At 47.6% G+C, this 15,581-nt stretch overlaps 1 protein-coding gene across 1 annotated transcript in view; it reads left to right on the top strand.

Annotated features, from left to right (window-relative positions):
- SORL1 (sortilin related receptor 1) overlaps window positions 1-15,581 on the top strand; it is a 161,985-nt gene that overhangs the window by 93,037 nt on the left and 53,367 nt on the right. Inside the window, 6 exon segments of the mRNA XM_056544046.1 lie at window positions 2,621-2,746; window positions 2,835-2,942; window positions 4,502-4,633; window positions 10,180-10,311; window positions 11,782-11,916; window positions 12,187-12,345. Coding sequence (XP_056400021.1) covers window positions 2,621-2,746; window positions 2,835-2,942; window positions 4,502-4,633; window positions 10,180-10,311; window positions 11,782-11,916; window positions 12,187-12,345 — 792 coding nt within the window.

The raw sequence follows: 15,581 nt of genomic DNA on the forward strand, positions 1-15,581 counted from the left end.
TTGCTGAAGGCAGTGCTCTGGCTCTCCCATAGAGTTGTATTGAGGGGGCGTGCCGGCCCCTGTACGGGAGATCACGGGGGGTCCCAGCGGTCGGACCCCCCGTGATCTGAAGCTTATTCCCTATCCTTAGGATAAGTTTTCCAGTCCTGGAGAACCCCTTTAACATTTACTAACCTTTTCTAGGGAGAAGGGGAAAATATGCTGCCATTCTGCCACTGTTTTTGCGTTTTTAGCTTGGAGTCAGTGGGGAAATATTTTTTGCATTTATTTTAACTCTTTAGTGGTGTTTTAAGCTTAGAGCTTGTTTTTTTTAAATCACAGCATGCGCTGGGTATTTTATATTGGTGTTTTTCAGTTTTCCCCACAATTTATTAATAGAAATTGATGTGTCACATGATGAAATAATCACATTTTAGAAAGGGAAACACGAGGGGGCAGGTTTTTTTTTAATTTTTTATTGTGTGTGTGTATTTTTTTTCTTTCCCCAAAAAACACTACTCAAAAGTTATGTGCAATCGCAGCGAAAAACTAACAGGCAGTCGAATAGTCTGTCAGCCATGGCAGATCTGGGGGCCCCTTGCTACATGCCTGATGACCATGGTACCCTATCAGCGGCCCACCAGTAGGTGACAAGAGGAGCCCCCTTCCCCTGTAAAAAAAAAACAACAAAAAAAACATTGAATTATGCAGTCCCTATTGACCACACAGCATATACAGGGTTAAAGGGTACTCCGGTGGAAAACAATTATTTTTTAAATCAACTGATGCCAGCAGCTGTATGCTACAGAGGAAATTCTTTTCTTTTTGAATTTCTTTTTTTTGTCTTGCCCACAGTGCTCTCTGCTAACACCTCTGTCCATGTCAAGAACTGTCCAGAGCAGCATAGGTTTGCAATAGGGATTTTCTCCTGCTCAGGACAGTTCCTGATACGGACATCAGGTATCAGCAGAGAGCACTGTGGACAAGACAAAAAAGAAATTCAAAAAGAAAAACATTTCCTCTGTAGCATACAGCTGCTAAAAAGTACTGGAAGGGTAAAGATTTTTTTAATAAAAAGCCATTATATAGTTACATATAAGCAAACATGGTGCCGATAAAAACTACAGATCACAGCGCAATAAATGAGACTGCCCCGTATACGGAAAAATTAGAAAGTTATAGGTGGTCAAAATAGAGTGATTTTAAACATACTAATTTTAGTTTAAAAAGTTTGAGATTTTTTTAAAGCGGTACAATAATAGAAAAGCATGTTACCATGGATATAATTTTTATTGTATTAACCCACAGAATAAAGAAAACATTCGATTTTTACCTTAACAAAACCTTCCAAAATTTGCTAAATTGCGTTTTCCTTTTCCCCACACAAATGATAGTTTTTTGGTTGCTCCATACATTTTATGATAAAAGAAATGATTTCATTGAAAATTCCAATTAGCCACACAATAAACAAGCCCTCATATGGGTCTGTGGATGGAAGTATATAAATGAGTTATGATTTTTAGAAGGCGAGGAGGAAAAAACGATAATGCAAAAATAAAATTGGCTTGGTCCTTAAAGGGGTACTCCACCCCTGAACATCTTATCCCCTATGCAAAGGATAGGGGATAAGATGACTGATTGCGGGAGTCCCGCCACGCCCCCTACCATAGACTTGTATTGAGGGGGAGGGCCGCAATGTCACGGCTCCTCCCCCTTGTGACGGGACGGCCCATGGACTCCCGCGATCAGACCTCTTATCCCCTATCCTTTGCATAGGGGATAAGATGTCGAAGGGCGGAGTACCCCTTTAAGGACCAAGCCAATTTTATTTTTGCATTATTGTTTTTTCCTTCTCGCCTTCTAAAAATCATAACTCATTTATAATTCGTCATGCTTGATGCTCCGTCCCCTGTATCGCCCGTCATTACGCACAGAGCGAGTTTGCTCTGTGCAGTAATGACAGCCGGGGGGCCTCAGCTGAGATCCCAGGGGTCCCCAGCTCCGGGACCCCAGCGATCAGACCACTTGTCCCCTATCCTTTGGATACGGGATAAGATGTCTAGGGGAGGAGTACCCCTTTAAGGGGTTAAAGGAGATATGTGGCAGAACAAACTTATCCCCTATCCACAGAAAAGAGGATAAGTGTCTAATTGCGGGGGATCCGACCGCTGGGTCTCCCTGTGATTTCCTGTACGGGACTCCTGCTCCGCCTCTCCCATAGAGAGGAATAGGGGCGTTTTTTGACCAGCTTCATTAGAGGAGCAGAGTCGGGGCCAAACCAGGGCCCCATATGGGAGATCACAGGATAAGTATGTTCCGCCCCATATATCTTTTAATTAAAGCAAAGCATTTGTTATCTTATAATGTTCAGGGGTTGCAGTAACACATTCTGGTGTAGTTTATATTATTTTATAATAGATGTTCTGATATAAAGGCATCTGCCTCCATAACATGTATTGGATATTTCAAGAATATCATAGAGCTGTAGAGAGGAACTTGTGCGACCATGTAGCAGAATAAACCAGGACAGAAAGCATGGAGCTGAATGTTAACGCATTTTGGACAAGTCTTATGATAAATACAAAACGCGTCATTAGAGGTGGCGGTAGAGTGATTATAACCTCTGCTATCTTATCTGCAGCCATATCACATACCTGCGAACCCTCCAGCTTCCAGTGTCACGATAGTCACTGCATCCCCCAAAGATGGGTTTGTGACGGCGACTCCGACTGCCAGGATGGCTCAGATGAAGACCACACCATCTGCGGTAAGAAGCCACCTGGGAGGAGCCTCGGGATAATAGTAATATCTATATGGTTATATGTAAATCAATGCGCCGATCTCCTGTATTCCAGAAAAGAAGTGCAACGGCTTCCAGTGCAGGAATGGCACCTGCATCCCATCCGGGAAACATTGTAATGGAGTGAAGGATTGTTCGGAAGGGGAAGACGAACAGAACTGCGGTGAGGCCTTTGTCGTAAAGAGGTTTCCTGATACATTTATAGCAAAATTCCTCTGTAACCTCCAATTAACCAGCCTAGCGGTATTCCCGAGCGTGACTCGGGGTTAATTTTCGCTGCTAGAAGCGGTAACCCCGAGTCACGCTCGGGGTAGAATTGCAGAGTTGCTGTGCGGGCTGCACAGTATATCGCAAAAGCAATCAAATCGCGATTTTTGCTTTTTGCGATGTAGTGATGCAGCCCCCGGGAAAATATGTGATTATCTGCTCGGGTCGGTTCCCGTTGCGGGGGCCGGCCAGAGCAGGTAAAGACATATACTAAAAGTCAGTGTTTCTCAACCAGGGGGCCTCCAGATGTTGCAAAACTACAACTCTCAGCATGCCCGGACAGCCAAAGGCTGTCCGGGCATGCTGGGAGCAGTAGTTTCACAACAGCTGGAGGCCCCCTGGTAGAAAACCCTGAACTAAGTGTAAAAGTAAAAAGGAAGAAAATAAAAAAACCTTTTGCTCACCTAGTCCCGGTCCCTGAAGATGTCGTTCCCCTCCGTGCGCTCTGTTCACTGCTCTATTCATCTTACAGGACCTTTCCCTTTTCAGCCAATCACGGGCCGCAGTGGTGTAAAGCCTGTGATTGGCTGAAGGGGAAAGGACTTGTTCTGCAGCAAATACACTAGGTTTGAAATCTGCCCGGCAAACCTAATGTATTTGCTGCAGGACAAGAAGGTGACAAGGGGGGGGGGGGGGGGGGAGAATGTGACAAAGGGGGGAATGTGACAAGGGGGGGGGGGGGGGGGAATGTGACAAGGGGGGGGGGAATGTGACATAGGGGGGAATGTAACAAGGGGGGGTGGAATGTGACAAGGGGGGGGGGGGGGGAATGGGACATAGGGGGGAATGTGACATAGGGGGGAATGTGACAGAGGGGAGAATGTGACAAGGGGGGGGGATGTGACAGGGGGGAGGAATGTGACAAAGGGGGGATGTGACAGGGGGGGAGTGGAATGTAACATGGAGGGGGGAGAAGGTAACAAGGGGGGGAGAATGTAACAAGGGGGGAATGTGACAGGGGGGATGAATGTGACGGGGGGGAGAGTGTAACAAGGGGGGAGAATGTGACAGGGGGGATGAATGTGACAGGGGGGGGGAATGCAACAAGGGGGGGGAATGTGACAGGGGGGGAATGTGATATGGGGGGGGGGAAATGTGACAAGGGAGGGGGAATGTGACGGGGGGAGATGTGGAATTTCAATGCAAAAAATTGTACCGCTTTTGGTACAAATTTCCAGACGGAATCATACCGCTAGGGAGGTTAAGAGTTTGTGGCTGCTATATATGCAGGTATTTGTTATAGGGGGCACCCTTACAGATTGTCATCGGGGTGTATTATGGGATATACCATCTAGAGAACAGGAGTACTCAGTACCTGTCCTCAAAACAACTTAGTATGTGCACCTTGTTTTACTGGTCCCTGCAGTCAGCTGTCTGTACTGTTTTGTATAGATGTATGTTTTCAGCATGAACAGATAACAGAGAACTTACCTGTGTGGCGTTTGTTCCCCTCAGAGCCCCTGTGCACTCGCTACATGGACTTTGTATGTAAGAACCGGCTGCAGTGTTTGTTCCACATCATGGTATGTGACGGAGTTGTGCAGTGTCACGATGGCTCGGATGAGGATCCTGCATACGCCGGATGTTGTGAGTATTACAATTTATGTATGTATATAATGTGCTGCCTACAAGCCGAGGAATTTGTGCAGAGGTGCGCACCTCATTTCTTGGCTGTCAATCAAATCCAACCTTTTCTCAAGCACTTAATTGGGGGACACAGGACCATGGGTATATGCTACTTGCCGCTAGGAGGATGACACTAGGCAAAAAAACAAGAGCAGGTCAGCTCCTCCCGGCAGGATATATCCCGCCTCCTGGCTCTGAGCGACTCAGTTTTAGCTTAGTGTCAGCAGGAGGCAGACACAGGTCTGGAGTTATCCAGACCTGGTCTTATTTCTTTAGTTTTTTTTCTACTCTCAGTGTCTAGTTATAAATTTTTCTCCTTTATTATTTTTTCTAGCGTGGGGCGACAGGAGCATGGCGCTGCCTGATCCCCCACCTGCGAGCCAGGGGCACGGTGCATTGCTGGATGAGCTGTTAACCCCTCCTCGCCACCAACCAGCGCTGGGTGGTGTACCCTGGGTCTGGGTCCCCCATTTGCCCCTGGCTTAAGGCAGGTGGTCCTAGCTGGTCGAAGACCTCAGGGGTTAGTATGTTCTGTGTTCTATGTGGTGAGTATGGTGTCCGATCCCCCCCCCCCCTCTCATCCTCTCATGAGGCAGGGTTCCTTCTCACCTTCCGCTCCATATTCCCCCGTGGTCCTCTGCATGGGGGTTATCTGGCCCGGGAGAGCCCTTCCAGGGCCATTAGGGGTTAACTCATTGCAGCCTCCCGAGGCCGTCCAGGTCGCCTCTCCTCTAACTCATCCCCTGAGTCCGTCCGTGTGGGGCCCTCCCGCCACTGCTCCCGCTCCACCTCCTCCAGGCGCCACCACAACCGGTCACCCAGTGTCCGCTTTCGGTCTCCGCGCCCCCGCTTCCAGTCCACCTTCACCCCTTCCAGAAAGCCTACGGTGCACTCCCAATCCCCACGGGAGCTTGTGGACTCGGAATCGGACCCTCCCTCAGACTCGGGAGAGGCTTCCCGTATGTCAGATATGGTAGACGGTCTGGTGTCGGCTGTCAGGGACACCTTCCACCAACAGGACCCTGGAACTTCAATCACGGTCCCTGAAGTGTCCTTCCGCTGCGCTCGCCGGGTACCCCAAGTTTTCAGCTCTTGAAAACAACTTGACGAGTTGTTGGAAGCGGCTTGGAAGCATCCAGACAAACTCTTCCATGAGTCTAAGAAGCTCCCGGCTCTCTTTCCCTTCCCTCAAGATCTGGTGGCGAAGTGGTCTTCTCCTCCTACGGTGGACTCCCCTGTGTTGCGGCTATCTAAATCCACTACCCTGCCGCTTGCTGATGCAGCCTTCTTTAAAGACCCCTCGGATAAACGTATTGAAAATTTGGCAAAATTTGCCTTTGAAGCGGCAGGCTCTGTCTTGTCGCCAGCATTTGCCTCTACTTGGGTTTCCAAAGCCCTCTCGGTCTGGGCCGGTCAGTTACGCCAGGGGATTTTAGCAGGCGCCTCCCACGGTGATAGGGCAGAACTAGCTCAGCAGATCGCTAATGCCGGGGACTACATCTGCTCAGCCTCCTCGGGGTCGGCTCGCTGCGCTGCCTTTGCCTCGGGCAATCTGGTGGCCCTTCGGTGTTCGATGTGGCTTAAAGCTTGGAATGCCGATGCGGCTTCTAAGCGCTCCCTTACTGAGCTGCCTTTCCTAGGGTCTCTTTGATAAACGCCTAGATGAGATCATATCTGAGGCTACCGGGAGCAAGAGTTCCCTCTTACCCCAAAATCGTCCGAGCCATCCGGAATCGCGGCAGAAGACTTTCGCTCCTTTCGTTTCTCGGGCTGCCAGGACAAACCGGCGGCCACTCAGGATAGGAGGGCACCTTCTTTCAATACTCGCTTCTCCTGGAAGTCGGGGCACCGTTCCAACTGCCCCTCTTCCAAAGCCATGACTCGCAAGCCTCCCACTTCCTGAGAGTGTACCCCCATCCGAGCCTTCTCCTCGGGTGGGTGGTCACCTGTCCCTCTTTCGGGACATTTGGCTGGCGCAAGTTCGGGATGCTTGGGTTCGAGAAGTCGAATCCCAAGGCTATCGAACAGAATTTTCTTCTATCCCCCGGGATCATTTTTTCCGGTCCTCGATCTCTCGCTCTTATTGCAGCTTTTCAGGTGGCCCTTCGCACCCTTCTGTCCCAGGGTGTAATCGTGCCAGTCCCTACTTGGGAACATTTTTCGGGGTTCTACTCCAATCTCTTCGTAGTTCCCAAGAAGAACGGCACTGTCAATCCCATTCTTGATTTGAAGCTTCTAAACCGTCATGTGCAACTACGGCGTTTCTGGATGGAATCTCTGCGGTCAGTGGTCGCCTCCGTAGATCCGGGAGAGTTCCTCTCTTCTGTTGACATACGGGACACCTACTTACCAATTCCATTCTTTCCGGGCCGCCAGCGGTTTCTACGATTCGCTGTTCCTGCGGGTCATTTTCAGTTTGTCGCCCTACCCTTTGGACTGGCGACTGCTCCCTGAGTCTTCACCAAGACGCTGGTGGCAGTGGTGGCTCTCCTCCACTCTTGGGGTGTCTCGGGCCTACCCTATCTGGACGACCTACTCATCAAGGCGCCCTCCCTGGAACAGAATCGGGTCAGCCTCAACATTACTCTGCAGACCCTCTCCAATTTCGGTTGGATCATGAACCGCGCAAAATCCAACCTGTCCCTGTCCCAATCTCTGACTTTTCTCGGGATCCGCTTCTACATGGCGTCAGCCCGTCTTTCGGAGGACAAAGTCTGGGAATGGTTGTCGGGGATTTGCTTGCTTCGGCGGCCGGGTCTGGTTCCCGTCCATGCCTGCATGTCGATCCTGGGCAAGATGGTGGCCTCCATGGAGGCAGTCCCATTTGCCCAATTTCGGTACCGTCCTCTCCAGTGGGCCATCCTCTCTCAGTGGGCCAAATCCCCCTTGTCTCTCCACCGCAGGATCCGGCTTCCGCTCCTAGTTTTCCGCTCCCTCCTTTGGTGCCTTCGGTCTCCTCCGGGAGGGTCGCTCCTTCCTGCCTCTCAATTGGCATGTAGGAAGCATCGGAGATACTTTCCTGGGCGGAACTTCACGTTCCGGCCATATCAGCGGTGCACATCCCCGGGATCGACAATTGGGAAGCGGACTTTCTGAGTCGCTCCACCGCAGACCCGGGCGAGTGGTCCCTTCACCCGGAGGTCTTCACTCAGATCTGTCGCCGCTGGGGAACTCCAGATGTGGATCTCTTTGTGTCCCACCAGAACAGGAAAGTCCCTCGGTTCGTCTCCAGGTTGCGGGATCCCCTGGCTCTGGCGGTAGACGCTCTCGTGGTCCCATGGACCCCGTTCGCTCTTCCCTACCTCTTTCCTCTGCTTCCACTTCTTCCCAGGGTCATCAGGAAGCTCAAGGCGATTTTGGTAGCCCCGGACTGGCCTCGTGCGTGGTAAGCAGACGTGGTCAGTCTCGTCATGGATGTTCCCTTCCGTCTTCCGGATCGTCCCGACCTCCTCTCCCAAGGACCCCTCTGCCACCCCAATTTACTTCCACTGCATTTGACGGCGTGGCGGTTTAGACGCCCTCTTGCGTCCGACCTTCATGTGCAGACTTTTTTGCAAGGCGTGGCTCACGAGGTTCCTCCGTTCTGGTCCCCCACTGCTCCTTGGGACCTCGTTCTGGATGCTCTGCAGTGTTCTCCATTTGAGCCTCTTGGTCAGGTCTCCCTTTGCTTCCTTTCCTGGAAGGTAGCCTTCCTTGTTGCGGTTACGTCCATTCGCCGTGTGTCTGAATTGGCCGCCCTCTCTTGCTGTTCCCCTTTCCTGGTACTTCACCAAGACAAGGTGGTCCTTCGGCCGGTGCCCTCCTTTCAGCCCAAGGTTGTGTCTTCATTTCACTTGAACGAAGAGATTGTGTAACCTTCCTTCTGCCTGTCCCCTTCTCATCCACGGGAGCCCCTGCTTCACAAGCTGGACTTGGTTCGAGCGGTTCAGACTTCTTTGTCAGTCACTTCCTTCTTCCGGCAGTGTGACTCCCTGTTTGTGCTTCCTGAGGGACGGCGCAATGGGCTTCCGGCCTCCAAGGCCACTATCTGCCAGTGGATACGCTCTGCCATTTTGGAGGCGTATCGTTGCAAGGGTCAGGTGCCCCCTTTCGTGTGACTGCTCACTCCACCCGCGCGGTGTGTGCGTCTTGGGCGGTCAGCCATGGGGCTTCGGTTTTGCAGGTTTGCACGCCGACGACTTTGTTGTTTCTGCACACCTTTGCCAAGTTTTAACGTGTTCATACATTTTTGCTTCCTCCGACGCAGGCCTTGGCCACAGGGTTCTGCAGGCGGCAGTCCAGTTGTTCTGTTATGGCTGGGATGTTAGTCTATCCCTCCCCAGGGACTGCTTTAGGATGTCCCATGGTCCTGTGTCCCCCAATGAAAGTAGATTTTTGGACTTACCGTAAAATCTCTTTCTTGGAGCTTCTATTGGGGGACACAGCATCCGCCCATTGGTTTGTTTGTGGCCAGCCAGTTTTTGCCACTGTAGTGCGGGGCTGTTTTTAGTGGTTGGTTCCCTTATTTTGTCTGGGTTTTTGTTCAGACTGTTCCTTTCTTGGTCGGTTCTCCTTCTGCTTTGGGACTAAACTGAGTTGCTCAGAGGCAGGAGGCGGGTATATCCTGCTGGGAGGAGCCGACTTTCTTTTGTTTTTTGCCTAGTGTCAGCCTTCTAGTGGCAAGCAGCATATACCCATGGTCCTGTGTCCCCCAATAGAAGCTCTGAGTAAGAGATTTTATGGTAAGTCCAAAAAATCTACTTTTTACTAATAAGGCTAAGGCTGCATTCACACCACGATTGCAGCCTACGGTTGACGGTTGCCCCCTTCTCATTCATTTGAATGAGCCGACCGGAGTCAAACAGTGACTCCGGTCTGCTCATTTTTGCCCCGTATCCGGTCGGCTCATTTTTGCCCCGGACCTAAAACCGTAGTATACAAAGTAGTTCACAAAATCTGATACAGGGCAGAAATGAGCTGACCGGAGTCACTGTTTTACTCCGGTCGGCTCATTAAAGTGAATGGATTTCAGCATCGGTGCGGCTGGGGTACTCCACTGGCCAGCATGGAACTAAATGTTCTGAACTCTGTTTTCGTGCTGCGGGGGTCGGCCATGCCCCCTTGTGATATCACGGCCACACCCCCTCAATGCAAGTCTATGAGAAGGGACGTGACATCCGTCACGCCCCCTCCCATAGACTTGCATTGAGGGGGCGTGACATCATGTGGGGGGCGTGGCCGACCCCCGCAGTGCTAAAACAGCATTCAGAACATTTAGTTCCACGCTGGCCGGTGGAGTACCCCTTTAACATAAAAACCCGAGATTTTGTTCGAGTTGTATCCAGTCTAGACAATCCTCTCTGAGCTGAACACATCAGCAGCACTAACCTCCCCTGTCCTGATAATGTATCAGTCTGCAGTCCTGGCTGTTTAGCTCACAGAGGTTTGTCCAGACTGGATACAATTGTATCAATCCCTCATGAGGATTGTAATGCTGAAAGATAAACAGTTCTTTCTCTTTCTTTTAGCGCGAGATCCAGAATTTAAGCAAAACTGCGACTCTCAGAGTTTTTCATGCCAAAATGGAGTTTGCATCAGCCTGGTGTGGAAGTGCGATGGCATGGACGACTGCGGCGACTATTCTGACGAGGCCAACTGCGGTCAGTGTCCATCAGTCTTAGCTGAGATGTAATATTTGAATAACTAAAGAATAACACTTCATAGCACCTAGTGTGTCAGAAAAAGTGTATTAGAAAACTTCTCTGCACCAAATTGGATTGTGGAAAATAACAACAACAACAAAAAAAATGAAATAACCACACGTGCTGCAGCATTTCTACCATAAAATCCAAAACAATACAGATAAGAATCACTAAAGGAAATCGACAAAAAATTAAGGAAGCATGTTGAAATATATATTTTTGCTTATATAATGCAGTATGGGCTATTATTATAGAATAATATAGAGGTTCTTGTGTATGCTTTGTGCTTACCTGTTTTGATATGGCAGGCATGGGTTTAAGCCATACTGATTGCTATTTCGAAGCAGAAATTATTTTCTCATGCTGCCTACCTTTCGTAAGAATCCTCTGGCTTTGCAGAGAGAGGGGGTGGAATGTGATCACTGCAATTCTCCTTATGAGACCAACCTCATTATCTGGCTAGGTGAGGCCTAAACAGCTGAGACTTATAAATGGTTTCAGTTCACATCATGTGCAGTTATGATGCATTTTCTTATTCAAAGTGCGTTTTTTTTTTAGAGAAATATTGCAATGAGGCGAATGTTGTCTGACATCTATACAATTAATATGTGCCTTGATCCTATACAGATAGCAGAAGCAGTATACAGATAGAGCTGGAGTAGAGGTGTATAACTACTGTGTATCCTGATCCCATAGAGATAGCAGCAGCAGTATACAGATAGAGCTGGATGGAAAGTGTATAACTACTATATATACTGATCCCATAGAGATAGCAGCAGTATACAGCTAATGCTGGAAGGGGAGGTGTATAACCACTATATATCCTGATCCTATGGAGATAGCTAGAGAGGAGGTGTATAACTTATATATATCTTGATCCCATAGAGATAGCAGCATCAGTATATATACAGATCCCTTAGAGACAGCATTAGTAGTATACAGATAGAGCTTGAGGGGAGGTGTATAACTACTATATATCCTGATCCCATACAGATAGCAACAGTATACAGATAGAGCTGAAGAGGAGGTGTATAACTGCTATATATCCCGATCCCTTAGACATAGCAGCAGTATACAGAATGAGCTGGAGGGGAGATGTATAACTGCTATATATGCCGATCCCATATAGATATCAGCAGCAGTATACAGATAGAGCTGGAGAGGAGGGTTCTGAGAGCTGCCAGGAGCAATCTGATAGGTAAAGATGTCATCCTGTAGTTCATAGGAAGTCATCTGACCCAGGCCTGACCACTTCCTGTTACACATTAAACACTGATTTTCTGTGGGTCAGGCTGGTGATCACATGACCCATTTCCAGACGTGCTGAAGTAAAATAGAGGACCTTCTGTGTGGGTGGAGTACCCCTTTGGTATATACCCTACTCAGCCTGTTATTGTACACTGAATCTCTCTGTCTCCGTTGCTACAGCGAACCCTACGGACACCCCCGCCTGTGCCCGATACTATCAGTTCCAGTGCGAGAACGGCCATTGCATACCCACGCGGTGGAAATGCGATGGCGAGAACGACTGCGGAGACTGGTCGGACGAGAAGGATTGCGGAGGTTTGTCGTTTAACTTTTGACATGACTCTGTGATCGTGTTTCCCAACCAGTGGGCCTCCAGCTGTTGCAAAACCACAACTCCCAGCATGCCCGGACAGCCAAAGGCTGTCCGGGCATGCTGGGAGTTGTAGTTTTGCAACAGCTGGAGGCTCACTAGTTGGGAAACAGTGCTCTAGGACATGTCAAAAGTCTTTTAAAGTTACAGATACACTATAATTTAATAGTTTTTATTAATTTATTAATTATTTATTTTTATTCCTCTCTGAGCAGAAACTATTCCTCAGACGACCACCCGACCCTCCACATGTCCGGCCAATCATTTCCGATGTGACAACGGGGTCTGCATCATGAATACTTGGGTTTGTGATGGTTACAAGGATTGTATATATGGCTCTGACGAGGAGGGTTGTCCAACTTCCAGTACATTATGTGAGGGTTTTTCCATTTTTATTTTATTTTTTAACTCTTTCGTATGTTACTGTGAGAGTCCATATCATGCGCAGGTTACTGTGAGAGTCTATAGTGGCCACTGGTTAGCTAAGGCACAGACTATTGTAAGAGTCCATAGCTAAGGCACAGACTATTGTAAGAGTCCATACCTAAGGCACAGACTATTGTAAGAGTCCATAGCTAAGGCACAGACTATTGTAAGAGTCCATAGCTAAGGCCCAGACTATTGTAAGAGTCCATACCTAAGGCACAGACTATTGTAAGAGTCCATAGCTAAGGGACAGACTATTGTAAGAGTCCATAGCTAAGGCACAGACTATTGTAAGAGTCCATAGCTAAGGGACAGACTATTGTAAGAGTCCATACCTAAGGCACAGACTATTGTAAGAGTCCATAGCTAAGGCACAGACTATTGTAAGAGTCCATAGCTAAGGCACAGACTATTGTAAGAGTCCATAGCTAAGGCACAGACTATTGTAAGAGTCCATACCTAAGGCACAGACTATTGTAAGAGTCCATACCTAAGACACAGACTATTGTAAGAGTCCATACCTAAGGCACAGACTATTGTAAGAGTCCATAGCTAAGACACAGACTATTGTAAGAGCCCATACCTAAGGCACAGACTATTGTAAGAGTCCATACCTAAGGCACAGACTATTGTAAGAGTCCATAGCTAAGGCACAGACTATTGTAAGAGTCCATACCTAAGGCACAGACTATTGTAAGAGTCCATAGCTAAGGCACAGACTATTGTAAGAGTCCATACCTAAGACACAGACTATTGTAAGAGTCCATACCTAAGGCACAGACTATTGTAAGAGTCCATAGCTAAGACACAGACTATTGTAAGAGTCCATAGCTAAGACACAGACTATTGTAAGAGTCCATAGCTAAGGCACAGACTATTGTAAGAGTCCATAGCTAAGACACAGACTATTGTAAGAGTCCATAGCTAAGACACAGACTATTGTAAGAGTCCATAGCTAAGGCACAGACTATTGTAAGAGTCCATACCTAAGGCACAGACTATTGTAAGAGTCCATACCTAAGACACAGACTATTGTAAGAGTCCATACCTAAGACACAGACTATTGTAAGAGTCCATACCTAAGACACAGACTATTGTAAGAGTCCATACCTAAGGCACAGACTATTGTAAGAGTCCATAGCTAAGACACAGACTATTGTAAGAGTCCATAGCTAAGGCACAGACTATTGTAAGAGTCCATACCTAAGGCACAGACTATTGTAAGAGTCCATAGCTAAGGCACAGACCATTGTAAGAGTCCATAGCTAAGGCACAGACTATTGTAAGAGTCCATAGCTAAGGCACAGACTATTGTAAGAGTCCATAGCTAAGGCACAGACTATTGTAAGAGTCCATAGCTAAGGCACAGACCATTGTAAGAGTCCATAGCTAAGGCACAGACTATTGTAAGAGTCCATAGCTAAGGGACAGACTATTGTAAGAGTCCATAGCTAAGGCACAGACTATTGTAAGAGTCCATAGCTAAGGCACAGACCATTGTAAGAGTCCATAGCTAAGGCACAGACTATTGTAAGAGTCCATAGCTAAGGAACAGACTATTGTAAGAGTCCATAACTAAGGCACAGACTATTGTAAGAGTCCATAGCTAAGGCACAGACTATTGTAAGAGTCCATAGCTAAGGCACAGACCATTGTAAGAGTCCATAGCTAAGACACAGACTATTGTAAGAGTCCATAGCTAAGGGACAGACTATTGTAAGAGTCCATAGCTAAGGCACAGACTATTGTAAGAGTCCATAGCTAAGGCACAGACTATTGTAAGAGTCCATAGCTAAGACACAGACTATTGTAAGAGTCCATAGCTAAGGCACAGACTATTGTAAGAGTCCATAGCTAAGACACAGACTATTGTAAGAGTCCATAGCTAAGACACAGACTATTGTAAGAGTCCATACCTAAGGCACAGACTATTGTAAGAGTCCATAGCTAAGGGACAGACTATTGTAAGAGTCCATAGCTAAGGCACAGACTATTGTAAGAGTCCATAGCTAAGACACCGACTATTGTAAGAGTCCATAGCTAAGGCACAGACTATTGTAAGAGTCCATAGCTAAGGCACAGACTATTGTAAGAGTCCATAGCTAAGGCACAGACCATTGTAAGAGTCCATAGCTAAGGCCCAGACTATTGTAAGAGTCCATAGCTAAGACACAGACTATTGTAAGAGTCCATAGCTAAGGCACAGACTATTGTAAGAGTCCATAGCTAAGGCACAGACTATTGTAAGAGTCCATAGCTAAGGCACAGACTATTGTAAGAGTCCATACCTAAGGCACAGACTATTGTAAGAGTCCATAGCTAAGGCACAGACTATTGTAAGAGTCCATAGCTAAGACACAGACTATTGTAAGAGTCCATAGCTAAGGCACAGACTATTGTAAGAGTCCATAGCTAAGGCACAGACTATTGTAAGAGTCCATACCTAAGACACAGACTATTGTAAGAGTCCATACCTAAGGCACAGACTATTGTAAGAGTCCATACCTAAGGCACAGACTATTGTAAGAGTCCATAGCTAAGGCACAGACTATTGTAAGAGTCCGTAGCTAAGGCACAGACTATTGTAAGAGTCCATAGCTAAGACACAGACTATTGTAAGAGTCCATAGCTAAGGCACAGACTATTGTAAGAGTCCATAGCTAAGGCACAGACTATTGTAAGAGTCCATAGCTAAGGCACAGACTATTGTAAGAGTCCATAGCTAAGGCACAGACTATTGTAAGAGTCCATAGCTAAGGCACAGACTATTGTAAGAGTCCATAACTAAGGCACAGACTATTGTAAGAGTCCATACCTAAGGCACAGACTATTGTAAGAGTCCATACCTAAGGCACAGACTATTGTAAGAGTCCATAGCTAAGGCACAGACTATTGTAAGAGTCCATAACTAAGGCACAGACTATTGTAAGAGTCCATAGCTAAGACACAGACTATTGTAAGAGTCCATAGCTAAGGCACAGACTATTGTAAGAGTCCATAGCTAAGGCACAGACTATTGTAAGAGTCCATAGCTAAGGCACAGACTATTGTAAGAGTCCATAGCTAAGGCACAGACTATTGTAAGAGTCCATACCTAAGACACAGACTATTGTAAGAGTCCATACCTAAGGCACAGACTATTGTAAGAGTCCATACCTAAGGCACAGACTATTGTAAGAGTCCA

The sequence above is a fragment of the Hyla sarda genome, chromosome 10, assembly GCF_029499605.1.
Source record: "Hyla sarda isolate aHylSar1 chromosome 10, aHylSar1.hap1, whole genome shotgun sequence".
Taxonomy (NCBI): domain Eukaryota; kingdom Metazoa; phylum Chordata; class Amphibia; order Anura; family Hylidae; genus Hyla; species Hyla sarda.